The 21,953-nt window shown below is 41.6% G+C and overlaps 2 protein-coding genes across 4 annotated transcripts in view; one reads left to right on the forward strand and one right to left on the reverse strand.

Moving 5' to 3' along the window:
* GUCY1A1 (guanylate cyclase 1 soluble subunit alpha 1) overlaps positions 1 to 18,005 on the reverse strand; it is a 60,636-nt gene extending 42,631 nt beyond the window's left edge. The window contains exon 1 of one of the 3 annotated variants that reach the window (XM_055336626.1): positions 17,736 to 18,005. The gene's annotated coding sequence lies outside the window, so the exon portion shown is untranslated. Of the gene's footprint in view, positions 1 to 15,808; positions 15,826 to 16,392; positions 16,431 to 17,735 lie in introns of those variants that run through there. The other 2 variants (XM_055336627.1, XM_055336628.1) reach the window with 2 other exon arrangements.
* Positions 11,198 to 20,146, forward strand: LOC129516809 (basic proline-rich protein-like). The gene is made up of 5 exons (XM_055336270.1): positions 11,198 to 11,244; positions 15,688 to 15,814; positions 16,221 to 18,004; positions 18,986 to 19,029; positions 20,082 to 20,146. Exons 1-5 carry the CDS (start codon positions 11,198 to 11,200, stop codon positions 20,144 to 20,146), a joined length of 2,067 nt encoding a protein of 688 aa, XP_055192245.1.
* Positions 20,147 to 21,953: the final 1,807 nt, after the last annotated feature.

The raw sequence follows: 21,953 nt of genomic DNA on the forward strand, positions 1-21,953 counted from the left end.
TTTTGTCTGGAAAGATAATGGTGCCATTAATAGAAAGAGGTAACAGAAGTCAGCTTGAGAGAAGGGATGTTGAATTTAATTTTATACACATGGGTCTTGAACTGTTAGCCAAGAGTCTAGGTAGAGATGTACTTGAAAATTGGAATTTTTAATTAAGGATAAGAGACATGAGTGTGTGGTCCTCCACAGTGAGGAAGCTCTGAAAATTGACTTTAATTCAAACTGTTTCATGGCAAAGGGCCGCAAGTGAAGAGAGAAAATAGCCAAAATCATTACTCTGGGGGAATATTCGTATTTAAGGGTTAGAGAAGGATTTTTAATGACTCAAATGGAGAAGCAGCAATCAGAAAACTATAATGAGAATGAAAACAGAAGAGGACACATGTTCAAAAAGAAGTGTATTTTACAAGTCTGTAGAGGGTAAGGGGGTCTCAATCTGACATAACAAAATACCATAGACTGGGTAGCTTAGACTATAAACATTCATTTTTTTCCACAGTTGTAGAAGGTGAAAGTCCAAGAGCAGGTGCCAGCATGGTTGGGTTTGGTAAAAGCTCTCTTCCTGGTTTCTAGATGGCTACTTTCTCACCATATCTTAACATGGTGTAAAGAGAGAGAGACAGAGGAAGTCCTCTGCTGTCTCTTCTTTTAAGGGCACTAATAGCATCATGAGGGTCTCACCTTTATGACCTCATCTATACCCAATTATATCCCAAGGGCCCTCACCTCCGAATATGTTGGGGATGTTTAGAGCTTCAACATGTGAATTTTGGTGGGGACACAATTCAGTCCATAGAAGGAGGGCTGAGAAAATATCATCTGACTTTTAGATTAAAAAGACATTTATTGGGCCACCTGGGTGGCTCAGTGGTTGAGTGTCTGCCTTCACCTCAGGTCGTGATCTTGGAGTCCTGGGATAGAGTTCCACATCAGGCTCCCTGTAGGGAAGCCTGCTTTTCCTTCTGCCTATGTGTGTGTCTCTCATGAATAAATAAATAACATCTTTAAAAAATGTATAACTTTAATGAGACAAATTTCAATAAGAATAGTAGAGCAAAAGTGAAAAATAAGGAACTATGGTGAGAAAATACTACAATGTGATTGATTACAGATTACACTGAGAAACAGCAAGTTTGAAAAAAGGATTTTGAGAATGAGAAATCTCTTGTTCTTTCTTTATTTACAGTGGTAGTTTTCTGTAAATAGAAATGCTTAGCCACATCTATATCAAGTTAGCCTAAAGTAAAAGTACAGAGTCTTCACTTCTAATTAGGTGGTAGAAAATCACAAGAGACTCCTACTCCAGCCCCAATAATGAGAACTAGATAAATAAACTACATAATCAAGTTTAAAAAAAACCTATCAGGGGGTGTTTATAAAAAAAAAAACACAGTTCAAGTCACACCCAAAATTAAAGACTTAACACTTCCTACTATGGTCAGAAACAAAGCAAAGATGCCTCTCCTCAACACATTTAATCAATGGTACTGAAGTTATCCTAGTCACTGCGATAAGAAAGAGAAATAAAACACATATTAGAATAAGAAATGAGACCATGCCTATGTGTTGTATGTATACATAATTGTTCATGTAGAAATTCCTAAGGGATCTACCAAATAAGCATATTGCAAGTCTAGTTCCAGACAATGGCAAGTGAATTTTTTGGCTTCCCAGTGCACATAAAAGTTATGTTTACACCATTACTATAATCTATTAAGTGTACAATAGCATTATGTCCAAAAATATGTACATACCTTAATGAAAAGTACTTTATTTTTATTTTTTTTAAGATTTTATTTGTTTATTCATAGATATGCAGAGAGAGAGAGAAATAGCAGAGACACAGGCAGAGGGAGAAGCAGGCTCCATGCAGGGAGCCCGACGTGGGACTTGATCCAGGGTCTCCAGGATCACACCTGGGCTGCAGGCGGCGCTAAACCGCTGCGCCACCGGGGCAGCTCTATTTTCCAAAAAGATTTATTTATTTATTTTAAAGGAAGGGGGAGGGCAAGGATGAGAAGGGGCAGAAGGAAAGGGAGATAGAGAATCCCGAACAGACTCCCTGCTGAGTGCAGAGCCAAATCCAGCGCCCCATCCCACCACCATGAGGGTCATAGCCTGAGGCGAAATCAAAGGTGCCCCTGAAAAGTACTTTTTGCTAAAAAATGCTGACCATCATCTGAGCTTTCAGTGACTTAAAAATCACTAATCACAGATCACCGTAACAAATTTAATAATGAAAAACTTGAAATATGGTGATCATTACCAAAATGTGACACAGAGACACAAAGTGAGCAAATGCTGTTGGAAAAATGACACTGGGAGACTTGCTGGCTTCAGAGTTGTGACAAACTTTCAATTTGTAAAAACACAGTATCTGTGAAGCACAATAAAATGAATGGTGCCAGTAACAACTAGAAGTGAATTAAGCAAGGTTGCAGATACAACCATGGACGTATGTATGTATGCCAACCTACAAAAATCTATTGTAATTTCTGTACTAATAGTAAACTCCTGGGAAATAATATTTTTAAAAATCCATATATAATAAAAATCAATAAATATGAAATACTTAGGAATAAATCTAACCAAGGGTTTGTAAGACTTCTGTACTGAAAACTACAAACACTGGTAAGATAAAATAAGGAAGGCCAAAGAAATGCAGAGGTATATCATGCTTAATATTGTTAATGTACCAATTTTTTCCTAAATAATCTATAGATTCAAAGCAATTCGAATTAAAATTCCAGCTGTCACGTTAGTAGATATTGATAAAATGATACTAAGATTTAGGGGAAGAGAGAATATCAATACTAAAGAGGAAAAACAACACCAAAAGATTTATACACCTTATTTTAAAAATTATTGTAAAGATAAAGTAATCGAAAGAGTTTGATATTGGTCTGAAAGGAGTAACACAGGGATCAGTGGACTAGCGAGTCCCAAAACAGATCCAGAGTTGTGTGTTCAATTATACAAACAACATTATCAAGGTAATTCAGTGAGGGAAAAAAAAAAGTTTTTTCAATATATGATGTTGGAACCACTGGATATGCATATGGAAAAAAATGGAACATTGATCCATATCTCACACTATATACAAAAGTTAATTCTATATGGATCACAGCCATAAATGTAGATGTTGAAATGATAATACTTGTAGAAGAAAACAGGAGAAAATCCTTATGATCTTGTATGAAGCAAAGATGTTTAAATAGAAAAAACAAATCAAGAAACATCAAAGAAAATGACAAATTAGACTTCATTAAAATTCCGAATCTTTTACTCTTCAAAAGATGCCATTAAATAAACAGAAAGATAAGTCACACACTGGGAGAAAACATTTGCCACACATATATCAGCAAAAGTAATTAAATCCAGAATATATGATGTTTTACTGCTAAATAAGAAAGCAAACAATTTAATTAAAAAATGGGCAAGAGATCTGAACAGATGCTTCACTAAAAAAGATATATAAATACTCCATTAATAGCTCTTCCTATAGTCAATAATATTAATTATGAGGCAAAAACCCACTGGAAAGTCTAAGATTTAAGTCTGACAGCGCCAAGACTTAGCAATGATGTGGGATAATTGGAATTTTTTATATGCAGCTGGTGGGAATCCAAAAAGGAACAAGCACTTTGTAAAACAGTTTGGTCATTTCTTAAAATGTTAAACATGCCTTTTCATACCACCCAGTGATTCCAATTCTAAGCATTTACCCAAAAAGAAAGGTAAACATGTATTCAAATAAAGACTTGAATGCAAATGTTCACAGCAGGGTTTTTTTCATGATAGTCAACACCTGGAAACAATTCAAATGTCTCTGATCATGTGAACAAATAAAAAAAGATGTTGCATAGCCACACATGTAAAGGACTATCACTCAGCTGATACATGCAACAAGGAAGATAAATCTCAAACCGTGTGAATGAGACTCCACATACAGGATTACATTACTTCCACATAAAATCTAGATATTGCAAACAAATCTGTAAGTAGAGAAAAAAGCAGATCATGATTGTCTGGGGGACAAAGGAAGAGGGAGGAATTGATCAGCAAAAGACACAAGAAAACTTTTAAGGGGTGATGGGAATCTTTTTTTATGTTGATTATGGTGGTGGTTTCACAGGTATATACATCTGTCAAATCATATCCAGCTGTGTATTTTATATATGTGAGATTTATTGTACATGAGTTGCACACTAAGTTGTTCTTAAAAACAAAACAAAACTCAGTGGATAACTCAAAGAAACTTAAATGAAATAGATTCCAAAAGGAAAAAAAAAAAAAAAAACAACAGACCTTAGGAGAGATGAGAGTCATGGCTCTTTTCATCCCAGATGAAGTGGTGGAAGGTTAGAGTCTCCCCCAGGTAGGTATTAAGAAAACTGGATAAATCTTTATCAACCTTTTAACTGCTGCAAGATAGATTAGAATCCAGAGATGCCTCACAATTTATATTGACTCAGTCTTCCACACTTGCAGCTTAATATGTATGTGTGGATGTGTAAACAGAGAGTATCCATTGAGAAATGGAAAGCAAAGAAAATGCAACAATTGGAAATCCTAAAAATGAAAAATACAATGCCACCAATAAAGAATTCCATTTAGTTGACCTAACATCAGAGGAAAGGATCGATGAACTTCAAGTCAGGTTAATAGAAATAACCCCAAGAGAATCACAAAGAGAATAAACAGCAAAGATGTAGAAGGGCACCTGAAATCTATAGAACAATATCGAAAGGTCTAACATACACGTTCTTAGAGTCCCAGAAAGAAAAATAAGAGAGAGGATACAAGAAGAAGAAATATTTGAAATGTCTGGGAATAGTCCATATTTGACAGTAGCATTAACTCACAGATCCATGAAGTTCAGCAAATCCTCATGTATGATAAACCCAAAGAAAATCACACCTAAGCATTTTGTTACGAAATTTCTGGAATTCAAAGATAAAAAGAAAAAGAATAGCCAGGGAGTCATGGAAACTAGCAAATAATGAAATTTAAAAAAAAAAAAAATTAAGGACCGAAGAAACAAATTAATGTTTCCCTTAAATTATATATCCAACAAAATATTCTTCAAGAGTTAGTACATATGAAGAAAAGAGGTGCCTACCCATAACAATCATAACAACTTTAGACTGGTGGAAAATTTAAAGATATTTTGTTTTAATTTAACTGAATTTCTATCATAATTCTTTCAAAGACATTAATTATCTCCTGTTTCATGCATTCTATTTGGAAGTTCACAGGTCTTTGAAACCTAACCCCTGACTTTAAGCTGACTAATGTGTAAGCAAGTATGATATCGATGTATGCAAAATCACTTGCGAACCACAAGAAAAACTTTTATATGGCCAGGAAAGGTGCTAAGACAGTATTTAAGAGGATGGATGTTGCCTAGCTACGAACACTGGGTCCACCACTAAATGAAGATATGACTCTAAGGCAAATAACTTTAATGGTCTGGACTCCATTTCCTCATCTATACATTAAGTGATAGACTAGAACATTTCTCAAGGGGCTCAAGAAAGCTTTAATTTTAATTGTTTTAACGATGCTTGGAATATAATATGTGCTTAATAAATGCTGACTCCTAGTTTCTGAAATCAGATATAAAGTCATTCTAGCACCTGTATGCTACAGCGTTCATGGCTTGGTTGAACTAAAAGCAGTAATACTCAAAGTGCCATCTGCAATTTCTGGGGGATGCCCCGGGGCCCTTTAAAGGATATGTAACTTCACAATTTTCATAACACTACTGAGCTACTGTGTGCCCCTTCCATTCCCAGTCTCTCAAAGGTATAAGCGCGACACCTAACAATGTCATCATTTTATCAGCTAATGGGATGTGTGCTTGCATAGAACTTCCTAAGGTCGGAGATTTGTGTATAAACATATGCATGTTCAGGGATTAATTCAGTTCAGAACTTCTGAGCTTTTCCCAGAAATCACTGGTTTTACTTGCTGTCATCTCTGAAACCCCATCATTGTTCAATCAATCATAATTTTGAAATTCCCCGGTTCTTCTTACACCTCTATGTAAATACAAAAAGCAACTACACTTTGCTGTTTTATTTTGCAGGAGTATTAGTGTATGTTTTCTAAATTGTAAATTTTTACCTAAGCTGCTATTTTAGTAAATTCTAAAATATTTATTCCAATTTAAAGAAAAATGTATTTGTATTTTTCATATATTTAAGGATGTATTCTTAGCTTGGCTCAGAATCTTGAGACTGGAAGACTTTCTCAGCCTGCAGCTGGACCATCTACATCTGCCGTGGTGAACTCGGCAGCTTCCCAATACTTACAAATCTTTCCAGATGAGATTTATGGTGATGATAAATTGTAAAAGTGTGTCAATGCTTGTGAGACCTGGCAAAGCTCAGTGAACCAGTATTTTCTAAAGACTATGATGTTACAAAATCATGCATTAATAAAGGATCCATCCATTCATTGAATATCGATTGTAATGGTTTCACGTCCCATTTTGCAAGTAACCTTTAAGTTATGATCATGTTTCAAATTTGGAAATTTTTGTATCCACAAAATTTAGCATTTAACACTATTAAATCACTCCTCCCTTTTCAACTGCATATCAGAGTAAGGCTCGAATATTTTTCATATATTTCTACTAAAACAACCTGAATATGTTAAATGTTAAAAAAAAAAAAACAATATTACTTTTGAGGCACCTGGGTGGCTCAGTTGGTTAAGTTCCTGACTCTTGCTTTCCACTCAGGTCATGATCTGCAGGGAAGGATCCCTGTGTTGGTCTCACGCTCAAGGAAGAACCTGCTTAAGATTCTCTCTCTCCCTATCCCTCTACCCCTTCCCTCACTTGCATTCTTCCCCTCTCTCTAAAATAAATAAAATATTTAAAAGAAAGATAAAAATATCACTTTTGTGTTTCAAACAATTACATAATGATTGTGGGTTCTTTTACCAAATGCATGGGTAGTACTATAAATAATATGCTTTAGGTTTGTATCTCACAAATCATTTGGGTAGTGCCACTTTGCTCTTCCACAGCACTTACCTTAATGTCACACTAATTCTGTATCCACCAATGTATCCTTGTCTCTGATACTGGACAAGACTATGTATTTCCTTTTCAGAGTCTGTATTCTGCTCTAGACCCCGTCACAACATGCTTTTTCCAGGACCTTTCTTTATAATTACTCTACCTAACCTTGCCTTAAAATCTTCCCTCTTTCTTCTACCTGAATTCCTCAATTTATCCATCTAACCAGTCATTCATTCATTCATTTGTTCATACATCCTAGAGATATTTATTAATCACCTATTACCACTTTCTAAGAGATGAGGATTCAGGAACCTAAAAACCAAAAGAAATGAAAACAAACCAGCACTAGACCCTTAGGGAATGCTTCATGTAGGGAATGGGGTGTGGACAGACTAGAAGCACAAAAATTCAGTTAAAGTGTGGTTTCATACACATCTGATGGGAACACAGGAAATCTGCATCGAAACCTGACATGGTACATTGGCAAAAGCTTCCTCAAAAACAGACTTTAAGCTGCATCTTCTCGAATAAGTAAGAAATCACAAGGCATAGAAAACAAGAAAGGTATTCCAAGGAGCAGAAAAATACGTGCAAAAGACAATGAGAGGAACAAAAAAAGAGCTTGGTGATCCATTACAGTACAGACAATATGTCCACAACACAGGAATCCAAGTAGGAGCATGATCAAGACCTTGAACTGCAGAGGTAGACAGTAAAGTAAGGCCAGCAGAACACCCGCTTGAAATTACGAACACTGCATGATCTCTACACCACTTACACTGGTTTTTAGCACATGGCATGCAGCACATCATGTGCTCATACAATGACCAGTGATTATTTATCAAGGACAGTTAATGTAAAGAAACATAGCCAAACACCATTTTACGGCGTGCAAAATAGACTATGACAACATACAGCTACCAATCTCCACTACCTACTGAAACAGTTCCAACATGAAGATAAAAATAATTAAGCCAGTGTTACTCTGGTTTGATTTAGATAGATCATCGAGGCCACAACAGGCTGGTGAGGAAAATGTTCTAACCACCCCCAGTGAAGATAGGGAACAAAAGTATGAAGAAACAACTTTTTTTCAGGACCTTCTTTACTGTGTTTAACCTTCTTCTTCCTGTGTGAGCACCATAGTGTCACCCAATGTACCCTACTTGTATCTACCTTTCTCATTTATGGCCCACACACTAGGTCTTTCAGTTTTCTTTTTCTCTTAACTTTTAAAAGTCTGCAGTCCAGGAAACCATGCTCTTGCCTGAAGGTAGAAGTCAATATAATCAATGTGACTTTTGCTACTGGGTGAACAAGATTATCCTACTCTTCTCAGTTAAACAGTTATTCCAGGGCCCCTAGAGATAAAATCCAAAGGACTGCATCAATCCCCAGGATAGGACCAGTGGGGGGAAAAATAAACTTTTGTGGTAGATGGCCTATGATACCTGTCATATATAACCTTCTTGCCCTTGGCTAAACCATCAGATGAGTTGCAAGTCTAAATCGGGATAAATTCATATAGCTTCAAAGGGTGGCAAAGAAAGAAAAAATGAAGAAAAATAGCAAATTCACTTAGGCTAATTTGCTAGCTACCCAAGGAACAGATTCTCTCAAGAAATATCACAGCTCTCCTATATACCACTGCTGATTTTTTTTTTTAAGTTTAAGACAACACAACAAGAGCTTAAGAATTACTCGAAGCCAGTCTCTACAGAAGAGAACCAAAGATAGATGCATGGCGTATTAAATTGTTATTTGGGTTAAAGATGGACAAAGAGGAATGTTACTTAACAATCAGTGACTGTGAATATTTTAAAACATTTAAAAAAAGGAATTTTACCTGAAGAATCTTCACTGGGAAAGGGGCCTGTTGCTAATCACATTTACAAATGAATGCTAATCCACTGTAAGAATATCTTGTTTAAATACTGACACATCAAGTATTGACAATGTTAATGTGTTTATCCAAACCTCTTCCATGTTACAGTTGTCATCCCCTACATACTCCACTTTTTGTGCTATCTTTTTTTTTTTAAGATTTTATTCATGAGCGACACACACACACACACACACACACAGAGAGAGAGAGAGAGAGAGGGAGGCAGACACATAGGCAGAGGGAGAAGCAGGCTCCATGCAGGGACCCCGATGTGGACTTGATCTCGGGGTCTCCAGGGTCACGCCCTGGGCCAAAGGCAGGCGCTAAACCGCTGAGCCACCCAGGGATCCCCTCTTTGTGCTATCTTGATTAAACTGTATGCTCACAAATATACGACATAAAAGATTATATGATACCAATGGAACATTGAAATCACTTGCCCCATGTGTTATTAACTTAATTATATAAACCATGGAACATTCAAATACTTATAAAAGAGAGTATCTGAAATTGCAAAATGACTGAAACTTGAGAACAGTTAGCAGCTAATAACCTCAATATCCTACATAAAAAATTAGGCTAGTAAAATAACAAAACTTCTCTAATAAAACACACAGCATTAAAGTTACAGGGGCTTCTCAAGCTCACAGAGGGAAGCACCTGATCCACGGTAAGGAGCCAAATCACTCCCTCATTAAATTTAGAAATGCGTATCAAGTTTTGAATAGTTTGAATTGATTTACGAAGGTCTAATTAAAAGTCACGCATGTGCCGTATCCTGTCCCCAAACTCAAACATCAAGATGGTTCTTCATTACCTAATAAAGCCAAAACTCAGCCTGGCATCCCAGTCCTTTGTAATCCAACCTCACTTTACCTTAAATCTTTTTATAAATATGCCCCATTATAGCCTCATCACTCCAAGCAGGCCCGTATCACAGCACACATTTTTACTGAGTGCTTGGGATCCATGGGACACTTCTACTAGGTGTCAGTGAATGGAATGAGCACTGGACAGATACGGTACCTCCTGCCACCGAACAGGAGTGTAATGGATGCTGAAAACAGACAACTGAGCAAGCAATGATAGGGTAACATAAGAATATGACGGGCAAGCACAGGGCATTGAATGGAATCATAACAAAGCACTCAACCAGACTGGGAAGGCCAGAAGTTTCTGAAAAGTAGAGTCTAGTTTGAGATTTAAAGGTTGAGAAGTTATTGGTCTCTCAAAAATTGAGCAAAGGGAAAAGAAATGTAGAAATGGAGGGAGAGGCCATAGTATTTTCCACAAAGGAATACTTCAAGGTTGTGCTTGGGAAGACCTGGTGTTGCTCCTTCTCCCTCCACAGCCCAGTTCCACATGGGCATGCAAGTACATGGACCCACACACGCACCCCCCCACGCTTACCCCACTCAGCCGCTTCCTGCTCTGTGCCTTTCCTATCTTCTGCCCAGAACACTCTTCCCACTCTTCTCTATATTTAAATCCTACAGGTCCTGCAAAGTCCCACATCAGTCCTCTTTTAAAATCTCAGCGAAGAGTCAGGTCTTCCCCAGAGAGCCTTCAGGATGGATGTCCATCCTGCAAAGCTCTCTCCTTTAGGTTCTTCGGCCCTTACTAGAAAGGCACCACTCATGTTAAGCTCATTGTTAAGTGCTGATGTGTGTAATGCTGAGACTATTTCTGGGCTCTGTTATCTCTACACGCAGACTGTAAACTCCCTCGAGTCAGGGACTGTGTCATAAATTTTGCTTGTATGTCACTCAGCGACAAGCATAATCCATAATAAAGCTTACTGGGAGAACTACAAAAAGTTGAGCCTCTGAGAAGAGTGCCGTAAAATATAAAAGAAGCCGAAGCTTTCAAAAATTACAAATTAAAAAAAAAGTTCTTTTAATTCTTCTAGTTTATCTTTGAGATAAAGTGGAGACAATGGCATTTATATTGGGTATAGGAACTTGCAGGGGAGGTGACGAAATGCAGATGATGGCACGGGACTGGTCAAGCAGAATTATTCTATTTTTGTTTTGTTTCACATCTGTTCCTCAAGAAAATAATATTCATACTGCCACAAGTAAGACCAAAGTCAAAGTAACAAATTTAAGGCCCAAGGTACAAAATGGTGTTGAGTATTCTAAATGAGTTTAAATCCATTCATATAAAGAAACTGCATTACAAAGTACTGGAAGCAATTGTAGATGAAATAAGGGAATAGTTAAAATCATCTTTAAAAATATTATAATGAAGAGAAGGGTTGATAGAGAACAAAGAGCGTGATGATAGTCATTCCAGGCATGATTCCCAAGAGATTCTTAAAACTATGGTATGTGAGTATTCAAAAATGTGAGGCGTTACCTATAAGCTAGTGAAGGGTGTCAAGGAGCATATCATTATCTAAAAGTAATAACTTGGTATCTATTCTGCAGAAAGTGGAAATGCATTTTAGCAAGGAATCTGAGCAGTCTGTCACGGTATACCCCTGGGCCACACAAGGGATGTAAACTCCAAAGAAAGAGAGTTACTTGATGTTATTTATAACCGATTGGACATCCCCAATAAAGAGGGCTAGTAATTCGTAGAGTCATGTAAAGCAAGAGGAAGGTGTCTAGGATCATGCCAGACGTCTTTCCAGTTCAGCATTTTACAGTTACTTGGATAAAGATATTAATTGTATCCTAACCAAATTTATTAATGCTGCCAAATCGGGAAGAATGGCTAATCTTTATCAAGGAATCAGAATCCAAAAATACCTTGACCTTCTGGAACAAATAGGCTAACTAAAGGTAAAGATCAAATTTAACTGCAATATTTTTAAAAACCCCTACTTAAGCAGTCAAATGTACAACTGGGGAGAAGTATACCTGCAGAAGAGTGTGGATAAAAGGATGCATGATTAAACAGTATAGTGTGGATGCACAGAAAAGGTGGGGGAAAGCCGGGTTAGATTTTAGGATGATTTACTATGCAGTATCCAGAGGAGATAACCAATGGCATCAGTCCACTCATCTATGCTCTAGGCAGCACACCTTAAGAAAAACAGGAATGCACCCGAAAGAGAAATTCCCTCATGATAGTGGGACTTTCAAGGCATGCCAACTAAGGATGAGTTGAAGGAACTGGATAGTACCAATAGAGACACAGAGTTGTCATATATAAAAGCATTTTGTATAAGTACCCCAAGAGGTAATAATCAGGGTACGGATATTACAGAGGTAAATAATATCGTTCAATCTAAGAAAAGAATACTTATGCTCAGGATGGGTCAGATAAAGAAACGCCTCCTAAGTTCCAGATGAATCTTGATAAATGGTTTGCCTAAACTGATCTTAATATTCTCTGTGAATATGGAAGTAAGGTCATCTGCTAAGAACGAAAAGAGTAGAGATAATATGGACGGGCTGAAAAACCTGGATAAATCTGGAACAAGGGCTATGGAGATTTGGATATGGAATTATCCAAGAGAGGATAAAATAACTTCCTAGTGCTATCAACCATCTCTTATGCTGAACTCAGAATGAATCTGATTCTGGTAGGTCTAATGGCAAGAGATCCAAAGTCTAGAGCAGATCCAAAGTCTAGAACAGCATTGCTGTTCAAAATGAGTGTGGTAAGTAAAGAGAGGAAAAAATGAGAAAATTGAGGGTGGTCAATGAACAATAATGAGATAGAAGGATGTTGGGTAGTGAGTGGAACTAGCAGAGGGATAAGAGGCTGTGGAAAGAAAGAGTATAAAATTCACAGCGTTTTGTTCTGCTGGGGCAATCCTGAGAGATGAGAAGGCCCAAGTGGGTAAATACCAGCAGATTCCCAAAGGGAGGTCAAGCAGGTTAGGGTCCTGTGACCGCCAAACCCACAGATGTTGAATGAAGCCCTGAACAATGACAGCTGATGAAAAACCTCCATTATTTTAGATTCCCAAGGAAAGTAGAATGGCCAGGAGGTCAAAAAGCACTGGTAACAGGGACAGGGTAACCCAAGTGAAGGTTGTAAATTTTAAAAGACAAAGGGAAATTGGACAACAGTGAAAGAAATAACAGTTTACAAGCAGTTCTGAACGGCATATGAGAGAAGAGCACAGCAGTGTCTCTGGGTGATCCAGATCGTAATATTCCATAAAGCATCAGTACAAAACAAATATTTTTTTTAAAAAAATGTATTCTTGAACAGACCAACTTACAGCATCAAAGCATTAAAAAACCCCAAAGTTCAATAATTACAAAGACTGCACAATTAACCTTATTAGACACCTACTATGTGCCAGGCACTGTGACTCCAGTGACAACTATCCTGAAACAAATCTGAGTTTGGTAGACAACACAGACAGCGGTACGGGTATTTTTAATGCGATGCCACACAGAGAAAGGAGATATGTAGATAGGTCAGACCTGGAAAATAATCCAAGATTAAGGTTTTGTTTTGTTTTTTTGTTTTGTTTTGTTTTTGTTTTTGTTTTTTGTTTTTTTGGTCTGCCCAACTACCTTTCCCCAGGGTGTTCACTCTCAAAGCCATTGTCTTTGGTTGGCTTTTTGCAAATTCCTACTGTGGTGAGTAGGAGGAGATGGTATGTGAGTTAATTAAACTGAGTTGCCTTTGATTTTCTGAAAGGGAGGGTTCATTTTATAAAACAAGCATTAATTGCCAGAAAGCATTTCGGGTGTGATATGAGTCACTACAAGCAGTGAAAATCACATTTTTGTGGCAAGGGGTATCATGCCCCAGAGACCCGTAAGTTAAGGGCCCATAAGTTTTAAATGGTAATCATTCTTTCTTACTCTGGGCTGAGGAGGGAGTTTACCTACAGCTCTTCACTCCTTGCAAATAATTCTGTTCATGCTCTAGAGCCCTCATGACTATAGGAAGATAAAATCTGTTGTCTTGAACCCAGGAGAGAGAGAGAGAGAGAGAGAGAGAGAGAGAGAGAAAAGAAATAGGTCAGACACTTCTAAACTGTTTGAGAGAAATAAAATAAGCAAATGTGATTCAGGACAGCCAAAATATTATTCTGACCCCGAGTAAGTCCACTAGTCTATGGGCAACCAAATTTGTTCATAAAAAGACCTAAAAATTGTCAAAAGCGCTTCTTGTATCGGGTCAAGGTAGAGATACTCAAAAGTATTGCATAGGCACCTAGTAAATACTTACTGAATAAATCCAGATGGTCTAGACACTAAAACTGTAATTATTGATATTTTACAAAGAATAGTATCTCTTTCTACAAATTTGCAGAAAAGTAATTAGTAGTATGTAAGACAAGCAGCTTCAGTGAATACCTATAATTAAATGGTATACAAATCAATGCCATAAAAGTTATGTATCGCAGCAAAGAAAAACTAAGCAACTTGCTGGCAAATTTGACAAATAGAAAATATTCTGATTAATTTCCTCTAAAAAACGTTCCCATCAGTAACATACATTTTGGTTTATTCAAATACTGCTTTAGCTTTCTACTTCTCTTTACCTGGAGAAATTAATTCTTAAGGCTAATTTGATTTTTAGCTAGAAATTTTGGGGGGTATCAATATTATTATTTAGAAAATCCATATTCTCCCTCTTACTATTATTAATTCTTAGCAAACGTAATCTACAAATGTAAATACAGGATTTAATTTCCCTGATATGGTTCCTGACAAAATTCAAGGTTATCCAGGCTTAATTTATTTTAAAAAAAGTGATATTAACTGAAGATTTAAGTCTTTTTGTTTGAAAAATATCTATGAAAAAAACAGTTGACATTTAGCCACAAGAATATTTTATTGGCATATTCATAATAGAAATAACTTAATTTTAGTTATGACTCCTTTAGTTTTTAGTGCGACCTTAAAAGTTTTTCAAAAGAAATGCCTTAAAATAAGATTGTTTTATAAACCATAGTTATAAGAGATACAAGGAATAAAGGTTATGAGGTCTACTACTTTTTTCCCCCTTCAGCGTTGCCAGATGTAAGTCAAATACATTTGCATCTTCTACATTCTTTCTTTCTTTATTTTTTAAAAATCTTTAATTTTTTTCTTCTACATTCTTTAAATGACAGAAAACTATCTTAGATATATTATACCTGGACATCTAAAAGGAGAGCCTTTAAGGGATCATTTATATCCATATACTCTGAAACACCACCACAAGTATAAGTACTTTATATTTCTATCAGGTGTCAAGTAGAGAAAAATACAATTTTTTTAAAAATTTTCTGTGTCCTGCCAGAAAGAGATCTCACAGTACAAGAAGAAACAGAATGTACCTACCCATTCATGACAAATTTTTACTAACTAAAGTTCACCTACCTAAGTTTCCTGATACATTCAAAACCATTCAAGCGGACCTATTTTATAGGAAATGTTTAATTATTGTAACATGAGTTACTCTAGAATCTTGCCTACTATTTTAAGCCTGCAGGCTTTAGGTGGAAAGCCTATTGTTTTGACCAGAAAAATTGTTTTGACCAGAAAAAGTAAAGCTTAAGTATTTTAACTCTGGTTATTTTCCTTTCGGGTCAAACGTCCCTTTGGATAGCTGAGGACTCTGGACCACAGCCCTAAAAATGCAGGGACTCGAATGTTCAAATGCAGCATCAGGGGCTTCAGGGCCCCTTGCAGCAGATTCACACTCACTTGTCCAGTAACTGAGCAGAACACAGACAATCTCACGCGGAGAGTAATAAAGCTTACTCAGCTTTTCGACAACTTAAAACCTGCGTTGGAATCTTAGATTCTCATGTTGTGCTATTTTTACTGCGGCTGATTTTTAACGCTCTTCCTAACACCTGAAGTGACCACTCCCGAGGGGAAAACAGAGCCGTTTTAGGAAGAGCAACAGATTTCTTCCACACTGTGGACCGGGATCTAAAACTCTCCACCACCAAGAGCCTCCCCAACCCTTGCGTCCCTTACCCGAGGGTGAGCGAGGCCCCAAGACCGGGTCGGCAAGGCCGTGCGCACCCGGGGCCCCCGGCGGAGGGCACCGCTCCTGACAAATACTGAAGATACGGACGCGCGTGGCCTGTGGTATCTAAGACTCAGACGGGTTTTCAATAACCAGGTGCCTCTGGCCGGTGACCCCTGAGGGACAGGGTCAGCCTGGCCTCCTTCAACGGTGCAAACTGCACCGACTGCAAATGCAGCCTCGGGGAAGAAGCGTGAGCAGCAGCCAGACGCGCGCAGCCTGCGGTCGCGGGGGCACGAGGCCGCGGCGGCCACCGGGGTGACCCCGGACCCCGACACCCTCCCCGGCCTCCCCGGCCCCCCCCCCCCGGCCTCCCCAACCCCTCCCCGGTCTCCCCTGGCCCCCGATCACCCCCCCCAGTCCCCCCGAACCCCCCCGGCATCCCGGCCGCCCCTCTGCACACCCCGGGTCTCCCCGGACCCCCGGACCCCTGTCCCCCGGCATCCCGGGCAGGAATTCGGCGGCCAGATCAGGCCAGGCGCGCACTCGCACTCGCACTCGCACTCGCACTCGCACACGCGCGCACACTTACTCTTCGCCCCAGCGCCGAGCAGCCCCGCTGGAACTCAGCTCGCTGCCCCCGGCCGCCGCCCCCCCCCCCCGGCCGCCGCCCCGGCTGTGCGCTCCCTCCGAGCCGAGCGGCTCCCCGCGCAGCAGCCCGCGGGGGAAGCGGCCGCAACGCCGCCGCGCGGCCTGGAGCCCCCGCCGCCCCGCCGCCCCGCCGCCCCGGCCGTGGGACAGCAGCGCCCCACCCCCTGCACCCCGAGGCCCCGGCGCCCCGGCCGTGGGAGAGCAGCGCCCCCCCCCGTACGCCCCGAGGCCCCGGCCGGGGAGAGCAGCCCCCCCCGTGCACCCCGAGGTCCAGGCCGTGGGAGAGCAGCGCCCCCCCGCGTGTCCCCCCCGCGTGCGCCCCGAGGCCCCGGCGCCCGGCCGTGGGAGAGCAGCGCCCCCCCGCGTGCTCCCCCCCCGTGCACCCCGAGGTCCAGGCCGTGGGAGAGCAGCGCCCCCCCGCGTGCTCCCCCCCGTGCACCCCGAGGTCCAGGCCGTGGGAGAGCAGCGACCCCCCGCGTGCGCCCCCCGAGTGCACCCCGAGGCCCCGGCGCCCGGCCGTGGGAGAGCAGCGGCCCCCCCCCGCGTGCTCCCCCCCCCGTGCACCCCGAGGTCCAGGCCGTGGGAGAGCAGCGCCCCCCCCCCCGCGTGCTCCCCTCCCCGTGCACCCCGAGGTCCAGGCCGTGGGAGAGCAGCGCCCCCCCCGCGTGCGTCCCGAGGCCCCGGCGCCCCGCGGTGGGAGAGCAGCGCCCCCCGTCGGCGCCCCCCTCGGGCCCCGCGCTCCCCTGCGCCCTGAGTCGGCCCCGGGCGCCGTGTCCTGCGCTCCGCCGGCCCTCCGCGGCGTGGGCACCGGGCCGGGCCCCGGGGGCAGAGCAGCCGCGGCGCCGCAGCCCCCCCGCGAGGGGAAGGGGACGAGCCCAGGCCGGGCGCCCGGGGAGAGGGGCGGCCCCTCGGGGCGCGCAGGGTCCGCTCCCTCGCCGGCCTCCCGCACCCCGCGGCGGCGTTTCCGGACCTGGGGGCGCCCCGAGCCCTCCGCTGGGAACGCGGGAGAGCGGGCGCCGGGGACGCCCGGGACGCGGGGGGGGGGGCGCACCTGTCGGGCCCCGGCGCCGCGGCACCGCCCCGGGCTCGCTCGCGTCCACCGCTCCACAGGCGGCCCGGGCCGCGACGTGCCCAGGGCAGCGGGCTCCCCGCTCCGCTCGCTCGCCCCGAGAGCCGGGGCCCGGGCCCCTCTGCGGCTCCCTCCCCGAGGCCCCCGAGGCCCTGGAGCCCCTTCCCCTGCCCTGCACCGAAGGACGGAGAAAGAAAGTGGAGACTAGAACGCACCATGGTGAGGTCCCTCGGGTCCGGTCCCGCCGACGCTGGCCGCGCTCCCCGCCCCCGGTCCCCCCGCAGGTGGCGGCGGCCGGCGGCGGCTCCCGCTCTGCTCTTCGGCCTTTTGCCTCCGGTTCGGCGCAGCCCAAGTGTCGGGAAACCGCGAGAAACCTGCTGCGGAAAATCAGCTCAGTGTTGGAGTCTCACCCACCACGCCCAGATAGGGCAGGGCACGGAGTCCGGTCCTCCCCAGCCGCCCCGTCGCCATCCCAGCAGTTACTGTGCGGAGACCGAGACGAAGGGACAGGGACAAAGGAAGAGAAACCAAAAAAAAAAAGGGAGGGAACTCAGGGAAAATTTGGCTCACTTAAAAAAAAAAAAAAAAAAAAAAAAAAAACTCCGCTATGCACTGGTCCAGAAAAACTGTCGTTTTCAGTAGTTAAAACCTCCAACATTTCTGCTGAGAAGTTAACACCGCACAGCCGGGTTTTTTGTCCTGGTTTATAGGTTTAAAACCAATCTAAGGCTTTGCAAATGCAATTATTCGGTTGCAGAGCTTATACTGTCTTCCCAGTAAAGTCCCCACTCTGCTTGGTTCAGTGCATTTAATTATATTGGTTGAGTGTGTGTGTGTGTGTGTGTGTGTGTGTGTGTGTGTGAGAGAGAGAGAGAGAGTATTCTAGCACAAAAAAATAAGTTCTGATTTGAGTCAGTTTTCCGATTAAAAAAAAAAACCATTAGGCTATTTCATTTTGAATTCATAATTAATCCTGATTATTCTGTGACCCTTCTTCAAACCCCGGAACTCAAGCCAAGCATTCATGATTATCTGCAGTTCTTGTATTTCTCCCCAACCCAGCATATAATTTGGTCCCATGTTAGACTCACCACATATGCAGAATTTTCTCCCAGTCTTGCCTACTGCGTTCTGTTCTCCTCTTGACAAACATTGTGCAAATAAGCAAAGGACGTGGGGGGGGGGTGGATACATTTAAATGTAAAAAGGTATATTTAAGTGAACTTGGCCTTAGTTATCAGGCAAAAGTTCAGAGCTATACATATGCATTTTTTTTGGTTCCACCTTCTCTGAAACCTTCTCCTCTACTCCCAGTCCATGATAATGTCTTAATCAGGAGGGCTTTTGTCCTCAGAGCTCTAAGAACTTAAGACATAGAATAAAAAATAAAAATACTTACCCAGTGTTGCACTGTGCAGTCAAATTGCAGTAGGTGACTATGTCAGCCTTGTGTGATTGTCTCAAGTGACCTCGAGGAGGAATCAAGAACAGGAAACACTGGAAAACCAGGTAAGTAGAGTCACGCAAGCAATATTTTTAAACAATCAGATATGATAGGAACATAATGTGTTAAGATGACCCAAGGGCCTTTCTTGTGTTTCTGTAGGAAGCAGAAAACCTTAATTTTTACAACGTACTATATTTACAACTATATTACATTTTACACCTGTGTGGTATATATATATCTCACAACTGAATTGTACCTTGTGATGGCAAGTATTTAGGGAAATACTTGTAAGCACATATGTGGGTACTCTTTCCCTTTTGTATCTATAATCCCCTGTAGCTCACAAGCTTCGAAACAGTTCTGTGGAGCAATGTGAAATACTATGTCCCAGTCCTCAGGGAGACCATGAATAAAGGCGTTGACTAACCTACCAGGAGGCTGGCCTTCTTTCAGTACACATCACAATTGAAAGAGGATCTCCTACTATTTTTTTTTAAAGTAAATTCAATGATGTGAAAGCTCAGAGGAAGAAGAGATACATTCTGATAGGGGAAATACTTCATAATGAAGCAGCAATAGAGTTAGGCCTTAAAAATGTGGTCATTATGAAAAGATGAAATAGAGGAGATTTTTCTTTGTTTGGTTTTGTTTTCAGGCAGAGGGAAATGTGTGAGCAAGAGCATGGCGTTGAGAAGGCATGAAGACCAATATTCAAGAAACAGACTGATGCCATGAATTAGAAATATGAACTAAATGAGAAACAAAGAAAGTCTAGGAAGATGAAGTGGAAAGATTAGTTGGGGCCAAGTGGCCCCATTGACCTATCTTCCAGTTGCATGCACTATAGGCTTATATGAAAGCTGTTTTTTTTTTTTTTTTTTTTTTTTTTTTTTTTTTTTTTTTTTTTTTTACTAGCGTTACTCTTGGTATTCCTTTCATCCTGGAACATGACTTGCTTAACCTTTCTGCCTTCACCATCCTCATTGCCCATATCACACCCAAATCCTTCACAAGTACTACATTTAACCTCAGGAATCTCTGCCAGGGGCTACTGGGTAAACTCTCAGCTAAAGAGTGTGTGTAATCTCCTTCTCCCATCCTTTGTGTTGGTCAGGCAATGCGGTATGTGGGAAAAGCAACCAATCTCAGGTACTAGTGATCGTGAAACACGTGTTCTGAGGCACGTGGATGTTTGTTACACCCTGAAAAAGTGCTAAGAGTTCCTGATGTTAGGGAAGTAATCTTTGCAGCCTAAGTGGGATTCAGTAAAATTACTGTTGAGTGGATTAATGAGTAGATGAGTATTTCGTCATCTGCTGGATCCATATCCTGTCTTATAGATAATGTGTATGTTAATTTTTTTTTTTTTTAATTTATGATAGTCACACAGAGAGAGAGAGAGGCAGAGACACAGGCAGAGGGAGAAGCAGGCTCCATGCACCAGGAGCCCGACGTGGGATTCGATCCCGGGTCTCCAGGATCACGTCCCAGGCCAAAGGCAGGCCCCAAACCGCTGCGCCACCCAGGGATCCCGATAATGTGTATGTTAAAACCCACTTGACTCCACTTTATTGAGAACAGGAAAGTTGTCATGACAACTCAATAAAAAATGTTAACATGGACTAGTATTTGGTTTAAAGCGATCCTTGGTGATCTTGTCAGCTTTGGCAGAAAAGTTTAAATTTTGCTTCTCAAAACGCTTGTCTTGTTCTGCGTCTACAACTGACAAGTAGCACAAAAGCATTCAAATGCGTATTCTTCTCACGTTCAGAAATGACAGTGGCAACCCGTGAAGTGATCTGACTCTTAGCTACTCAGAGTGTGGTCCGCTTATCAGCAGGATCATCGTGACCTGTCTTCCTGCTGGAAATAAAGAGTTATGAACCTCACTCCAAACCTACACAATCAGAATATTCATTTAATAAAATCTTCAGTTGGTTCCTAGGTATGTTAAAGTTTGAGAAGCCCTGATCTAATATCAATGCATTAAGTATGCTAGATGTGGAAACGGGTTGTACGAATCTGTCTAAACCTAGGGATTTTTAGAACCAGCATATCCTTTTTTTTTCTGTGATATTACCACCAAATCAGTTTATATAAAGTCATGGGACTAACTGATTCATTTCTCCTGGCTTCTTGGTCTAGTTCATAAACCAAACATGAATTCATAAACCAAAGGGAATGGAGAGAGAATTGAGGATGGGGGCAATGCAGCAGGAGGAAAGACATGAGAAACAGTGACCATTATTGTGTACTCTCTTAATATGTCGGGGACAGAACGTCACTTTATTTTTTAGCAAATGGACAAACCACTTGACTCTACTGTTTATCAAAGCAGGGTAACTTGTCAAACACAAGAAAGATGACTTCATTATCTTTTTCCTCTTTATGACTCCTTTTCCCTCCTTTCCTTCTTAAGATGATTTTACTTTCAATTTGTTTTAAATACAGCTGGTTAGATAAACTTTACATTGCTAACTTGTCCTTCCTGGGACCGTGTTTAGTGGTCCAAACTGTCTCTTTTAGAGTGTGAAATTTCAGTTAGGAAGGGCAGACCATGTAAGGTTGGAGTCCTTAAATTTCAGGTAGCAGTTTGGACTCTAAGAGATTCTAATGATGACAGAAATGTTCACTCTGTTTTCTCAAACCAGTGGTGTTTGTTATCAGTAAATAGAGCAGTGTGCAGAATAATGTGCCCTCCCTGCCTTCAGATGCCCTGAAAAAATATGACTATGTTATGCTCCGAGGCACATGGCTAGGGGAAATTAAGGTCGCACCGAGAATGAAGATTGGTAATCAACTGACCTTGAGATAGGGAGGTTATCCCCGATAATACACGTGGGCACACTGTAATCCAAAGGGTGGTTATAAATGAAAACTGGAGGCAAGAGAGTCAGGGTCAGAGTCAGAGTGATGCAACGTGAGAAAGACTTGACCAGCAGTTGCTGGCTTGGACGATGCAAAGGGGTTATTACCAAGGCATGAG

This window comes from Nyctereutes procyonoides, unplaced genomic scaffold, assembly GCF_905146905.1.
Source record: "Nyctereutes procyonoides isolate TBG_1078 unplaced genomic scaffold, NYPRO_anot_genome, whole genome shotgun sequence".
In the NCBI taxonomy this organism is placed as follows: Eukaryota; Metazoa; Chordata; class Mammalia; order Carnivora; family Canidae; genus Nyctereutes; species Nyctereutes procyonoides.

Bases quoted from the DNA above. Each gene is read 5' to 3' on its own strand.
- LOC129516809 (XM_055336270.1), top strand. From the start codon at position 11,198: ATGATAGTCATTCCAGGCATGATTCCCAAGAGATTCTTAAAACTATG. The intron at 11,245-15,687 runs GTATGTGAGTAT...TAACACCTGAAG, and splicing joins AAGAGATTCTTAAAACTATG to TGACCACTCCCGAGGGGAAA. The intron at 19,030-20,081 runs GTAAGTAGAGTC...TGTGTTGGTCAG, and splicing joins AGGAAACACTGGAAAACCAG to GCAATGCGGTATGTGGGAAA.